Below are 6,562 nucleotides of genomic sequence, written 5' to 3'. Positions count from 1 at the left end.
CAAATTAGTTACGATGCATTTGAAAAGTTATCTCCCCTGAAATTCTAACCGACTCAAGATGATTTGACATTTACATTGGTTATGGGCAACAAGCGGCCAGTGGGACTTTCTGAACGGCATGTCTAACGTAAAATTACTTTAAAATTCTTTAGTAGTATGGTCCGTATGATGATGAGCCATCTCCCACGTGAGTCCAGTTCGCGAAAAATGCTACCCATGCCTGATCTACATGGTCGTAGAGCTGTTACAAATGGCAGGCGAATTTTCCACAAAATACAACTGACCGTTTGAAAACAGAAAGACCATCTTAGAAAATACAGTCCTATTACATCTTTTGAAAAAAAAACAAAAAAAAACAAAACAAGACAGTCATATCTAAAATACCTTTTATCCTAGGTGTGCACAATCAGAGTTGTGTATAACAAACACATTTCCAGATTTCAACAGTTAATATAAATAAAAAGTAAAATCGACCGATGTTCATCCTGAACAGCAACAGGAAAAAGGGTGCAGTGAGGGAGAGATAATACCAGAATAAACTTTTCTGAAGACTTTCATAGAATATTTGCTGGTGTTAAACCAAGTATCATGCTTGGTCCACTACCACAAATTGGAATGCTGTACCAAAATTAGAAACTCAACTAGAGCCACTCAACAACAACAACAATATTCACAGCAAGGCAAGCAATTTATGTTCAAACCTTCCATTTAAAGAAACTAGCAAATAATAAACCATATATTTTGGATGTGCAGGTACAATGACTGGAATTAAGTTCTTGGAATCCTGATCAAATGGTCATGAATACAAACCATAGAACAAATATTTTGTAGTAATCATCATTTATTTTTACTGTAGGATGGTTTTTGTGAATTTGTTTTTTAATGCAGGATACTTTACAAGTAACTAATCATTTAACTTTTTTCTTATTGGTGGTGACCATGTCTGTGGTCTGCATTCCAAGGTCAATGACATCAATGTAGTTAATGTTGCAAACTGATTGCTGCAAGAAAATACATGTTTACGGAAAGAATTCCAGTGGACTGAGGTTCTAAGGAGGTTGAAGTGGGTGCACTGGTAAATGAGAAAGGGAGAATGCAATATGGGTGATGAGCAGATGAGGTGTATGTGAATCAGGGGTAGTTGGCACAATAGTAGTCAGTTTCAAGGAACAGATGCTATTGTAGTTGTGGCAGGTAAGCACACAGAGGAAACAGCAGGCATTTGTGCTAGAAACTGGAGTGTGTTAGTAAGTGATTTCATGTTAATTATCAAGTAACCATTTTTATATGCAGTCTAGGATGTTTGTATATGTAGTAGTAGCATCATCCTAGATATGGGTGTAGTACATTATTTTGAGTCACACTTGAACTTTTTGCAAGAATCAGTAGTTGTTGGAGGTTGAAATATTTTACTGGCTCAAAGGCGGCGAGCTGGCAGAATCATTAGCACACCAGGCGAAATGCTAAGCGGTATTTCATCTGCTGTTATGTTCTGAGTTCAAATTCTGCCAAGGTTGACTTTGCCTTTCATCCTTTTGGAGTCAATTAAATAAGTACCAGTTGTGTTCTGGGGTTGATGTAATCAACTTAATCCCTTTGTCTGTCTTTGTTTGTCCCCTCTACGTTTAGCCCCCAGTGTGCAATGAAGAAATAAATATTTTACTGGCTCTGAAGTGAAAGGCCATTCTTTATGATACAGTCCTTGTTGTTAAAGGTGTGTTTGGCGGAAGAGATCTTCCATCAAGCATTTGTAGGCATTTTGATGGTCCTTGTGTGATGGTTGTGGTTGTACTAATGTTTTCTTGATAAGTGTACGTATTGTGTTTTTGTGCTGATGAAGGAGATGAAATTGGCATGGCTTCAATAGAAGATGTTTTTGAAATCTCTGTTCATAGTGTTGGGGCAGATTTGGTATGAGGAGTTTAAGTTACATGTGAATGATGCTTGAGTGTAGAAGGTTACAGAGAACTGAAGGGTGGAAGGTTAGCGAGAACTGAAGGGTGGTAACAAAGGAAAAGACCTTGTTAGAGGTGATAACAAAGCAGGTCATTAATGAGTAAATAGAAAAGTTGCAGTGTTGATAGAATTTGTGTCTGTGAGAGCTCCATCAGCACACATTATGTGGGTATGATGTGACAAGAAGTTGTTACCAATTCAAGAGATGAGAGATAAATGGAGCCCACAGACAGTAGGAAATTTTCCAGATAAGGAACAAAGCTTTACTGGAATCACTACTTTCAGTAAATTTCTTAAAAGATCTTGCTCTTGAGAAATTCAGTGAAAGTAGTGTTGTTGCCCCGAGTGGTTAACATAAAGTAGGTCTCAAATAAAGGTGTAATAGGAATGGTACCTGTTCATTAGCAAAGCAGTAGCATTATGTTTTATAGCCAAAATCACAAAAAAAAAAAAAAGTTATGGCAATAAGGTCTGAACTTATGACCATTTAATCAGTAATTGTCCACCTTCAATTTTCACCCACTGTACATTTTAAACACACACACACACACACATTATATAAGATTATTTCCAATCCATAAATTAAAGGGTTAGTTAAGCTTTTTTCAACAAATACATTAGTAAATATTAAATATAAACAAGAACAGAGACATGAAAGTTACAAACAAAATAGAAATAATTTGATGTGAATAAATTCAGTGAACAATCTTCATTTGATTTAACTCATTATATAATTTATGGACCATTTATCAAGACAATGTAATTGCTGTGCAGTTAAGGTTTGGGACTGCTGACAACTATCAACTTGCAACTGCTTAAGAGAAATGTTAAAATTGACGCTGGCACAACCTTTTCCTCCAGACCAATCAAACTGAAAGAAATAAAAAACAGTTGAAATTTCGGATCTTACTACAGCCATTAATTGACTAAACTCCCTACTTCAAATTTGAAGTTGGCAACAGTGGGAAAAGCTTCATCTAGCTATAAAAATAGTTACTCCAACAACTAAAATATTTGGTTCATACAAGAATGGAAAATTAGCTATAAACCATTTAATTTTTAAAGATAGAATATATCAAGTATTTGTTTTGAGAGTCATATACATTGGCTAAATGGTCTCCATTTTGGAATAATGTAACTAGGAAATAGATATAAAGATTAGCTAATGAACAACTTGTCGATTTACATTAGTTTATGAGAAGTGATATATGCTAAGAAACAAATACAGATGCACTAAAATAATGGAAGTAATTTAACCATATGGCATAACTTGTTTGAGATTTAGTTGTACTGAGAAACAGTGGAATACTGGCAGCATAACTGGTTAATCTATCAGGACAATAAATAGAGGATATGGGTTTTATGTGTGTCATACAGTACCGTTTTTAAATTTATTTTCACATTTCCTGTAAATTTGTATGGGCACTCTTAGTAAATATGCACACACATACAGTATGACTGAGCTAGTTGATTTAATTTATATTTACCTTTTTTTTTTTCATTGGACAATAACAAAATATTTTGATATTTTCTAAGGCTTCAAAAAAAATAAACAGGGTGTCTTTTGTATGATGATCAGTTTAAATAATTCATTAACTCCTAATATACAACTTTATCTATAGGGTCAAATATACTTCTTAAGCAGAAAAAAGTGAGGTTTATCTAACAAAATACAACACAAGTAAACAAAAGTAACAAAAAACTAAGAGAGTAGGATTTCTTGTAATGCATACACCAAGCATTACCCAGATAATTTTTCAACTGGTTAGCTTTTTTAATGTTGTAATTGCATAAAAGGCAATTAAACAGACTTTCTTACGCAACTAACTGCCATAAATATTGAATACATTAAATAGAATCTCTTTCAGTTTGCCAGCATTTTTTTTATAACGATATTGTGGGCTGTGTTTCTGCACACACACTCTCTGACGTTGGAGGCTTTGTTAGAGCTTCTGGGGGATCTGTGGAACTTGAATCCTTACTACATGTACCAAGATATAAACTGTCTTTTTGATGAATTTTCATGTGTTTTGACAGGTGTCCTGATTGTATAAAAGATTTCTTACAAACTGAACATGAAAATGGTTTTTCTCCCGTGTGTGTTCTTAGATGTTTTGTTAAGTGTCCTGACTGCACAAATTTCTTTTCACAAAGTGTACATGCATAAGGCTTTTCACCTGTGTGTGTCTTCAAGTGTTCACTCAAATTCCCTGCATGAGAGAATGTTTTCTCACAATGATTACATTCATAAATACGTTCTCCAGAATGCACACGTAAATGTCTCTTTAAAGAGTCAGAACGAGGGAATGTACTTGAACAAAAGTTGCATAAAAATGGTCGTTCTGCAGTATGGATTCTCAAGTGTACAGTTAGGTTATTTGACTGGGAAAATGCTTTTGAGCAGAAGTTACATATATAGGGTTTTTCTCCCTTGTGAATCCTGAGGTGTTTGGTAAGATGGCCTGACTGTGAAAATTTCTTGTTGCAGTATTCACATTCAAATGGTTTTTCTCCTGTGTGTGTTTTGATGTGTTCGGTGAGGTTACCAGAGTGAGAAAAAGATTTAGGACACATCGTACAAGGGAAACATTTTTCACCAGTATGTGTCCTGACATGGGTTGCAAGGTTGTCAGATCGAGAAAAGGCAAGTCCACAACAAGGGCATTCATAAGGTTTCTCAGCAGTATGTGTACGCATATGTGCAGTAAGATTATTTGACTGAGAAAACCGCTTTTTGCAGAAAGTGCACTCATAAGGTTTCTCACCAGTATGAACTCGGAGATGTTTTGTTAAGTGACCTGACTGTGAAAATTTCTTTGAACAAAAATGGCAGTTGTATGGCCTGGGCTGATCTAATTTTTTAGAATTTATTGTCTTTGAATTAGATGAAGGTTGTAAGGGTGCATCTGGTAATGCAGGCAGCACTCCAGTATGTACTGACTGTGAAGTAACTGATATCATTAAACTTCCATTATTATCCAATGACTGTGAGGGTATCAAAGGATGTGATGCTGGTGGAATATATGCAGACACAGCACAAGCAGTTTCAGTATATGATATACCATAGAATTTGCAAGGATCATTTCTGTTCTGACTAGTGATCATATCTTGGTTAAAGCTTCTGCTGAAATCCTTTGGTCTTAGTGAGGAATCAGCAATATTTTGACTGACTGAATCCATAATGCTATTTTGGATTAAAATTTTCTGAAGGGCAGGGGAAGGTAGGTAATGTACAGAAAAATCTGTTACAGAATCTTTTTTCTTCAAGTGCACAACACTTTTGTTTTAATAATCTGAAATAAATAAAAGAAAACATAAGGAGGTAATGAATAAAATTTGTCAACATTGGCATCATCATCATCATCGTCGTCATCATCATCATCATCAATATTGTAATTAGAAACCAAGGTAATTAGCAGACATCTAAATTTTCTGTCAGCTCACTGCCTTAATGATGACGATGATGATGATGATGGTGGTGGTGGTGGTGATGATGATGATGATGATGATCTCAAATTTTGTTACAAAGCCAGCAGTTTTAAGGAAGAAGTAAGTGAATTACATTGATACCTTATACTTGAAAGGTACTTTGATTTCTTGACCTCGAAAGGATGAAAGGCAAAGTTGACTTCTGCAGAATTCCAAGTCAGAATGTTATGAGCCAGAAAAAATGCATTTTGCATTTTGTCTGATATGCTAACAATTCTTATAATTATTGTGGCGTTTTTTCAATAAATTTTATTCAACAAAAACAATAACAACATTTATCAAAAACATCTTTAAATGATTATTCCGGAGCATATTCACCATCTACTTCAATTTCTGCTTGGCGTTTTGTTTAAATATTTTATTGAATAAAATTTATTGAAAAAAGCCGCAATAATTATGCACCGACCTAATAATAATGATAATTTTTACAAATTTTGTAAAAAGGCCAGCAATTTTGGGGAAGGGGAATTATCAATTACTTTGACCCCAGTGCTCAAATGGTACTTATTTTATCAACCTCAAAAGGATGAATGGCAAAGTGAAGCATCAGTGGAATTTAAACTTTGAATGTTAAGTGCCAAATGATATGCCACTAAGTATTTTCTCAGATGTGCAAACAACTCTGCCAGTTTGCTATCTGAATAGTAATAATAATAATAATAATATGAGTGAGCAATCATGCTGAGTTTTCTTTGTTAGATCATTAGTGCATGTCAAATATTAGCATTAATTTAAATGACTTAATTTAAATGAATGTTCTTCCTTGCAAATTGATGGCCTTGTGATGATATTAGAAATTATTGCTGCAGTTTACCTGAGCTCTGCATAAAATAAGCTTGTTGAGCTCAGCAGTATTTTTTTCCAACTCTTTTAAATTCTGAGTTCCAATACTACCAAGGTCGACTTTTCCTTTCATCCTTTCATGCTTGATAAAATACACACCAGTTGAGTACTGGAGCTGATGTAATTAACTAGCTGTCTCCTATCAAAATTTCAGGCCTTGTGCTTATAGTAGAAAGGATTATTATAATTATCACTATCATAATTATTATCATTATCATCATATTATGGTCATGGGTTCAGTCCCACTGCATGGCACCTTGGGCAAGTGTCTTCT

At 34.6% G+C, this 6,562-nt stretch overlaps 1 protein-coding gene across 1 annotated transcript in view; it reads right to left on the bottom strand.

The window, feature by feature from the left end:
• Positions 1-259: 259 nt before the first annotated feature.
• LOC106868715 (zinc finger protein OZF) overlaps positions 260-6,562 on the bottom strand; it is a 12,492-nt gene continuing 6,189 nt past the window's right edge. Inside the window, exon 2 of the mRNA XM_014914103.2 lies at positions 260-5,249. Coding sequence (XP_014769589.1) covers positions 3,841-5,136 — 1,296 coding nt within the window. The 5' untranslated portion in view covers positions 5,137-5,249 and the 3' untranslated portion in view covers positions 260-3,840. The remainder of the gene's footprint in view (positions 5,250-6,562) is intronic.

The sequence above is a fragment of the Octopus bimaculoides genome, chromosome 5, assembly GCF_001194135.2.
Source record: "Octopus bimaculoides isolate UCB-OBI-ISO-001 chromosome 5, ASM119413v2, whole genome shotgun sequence".
In the NCBI taxonomy this organism is placed as follows: Eukaryota; Metazoa; Mollusca; class Cephalopoda; order Octopoda; family Octopodidae; genus Octopus; species Octopus bimaculoides.
This window is presented reverse-complemented; position numbering and strand designations above follow the sequence as displayed.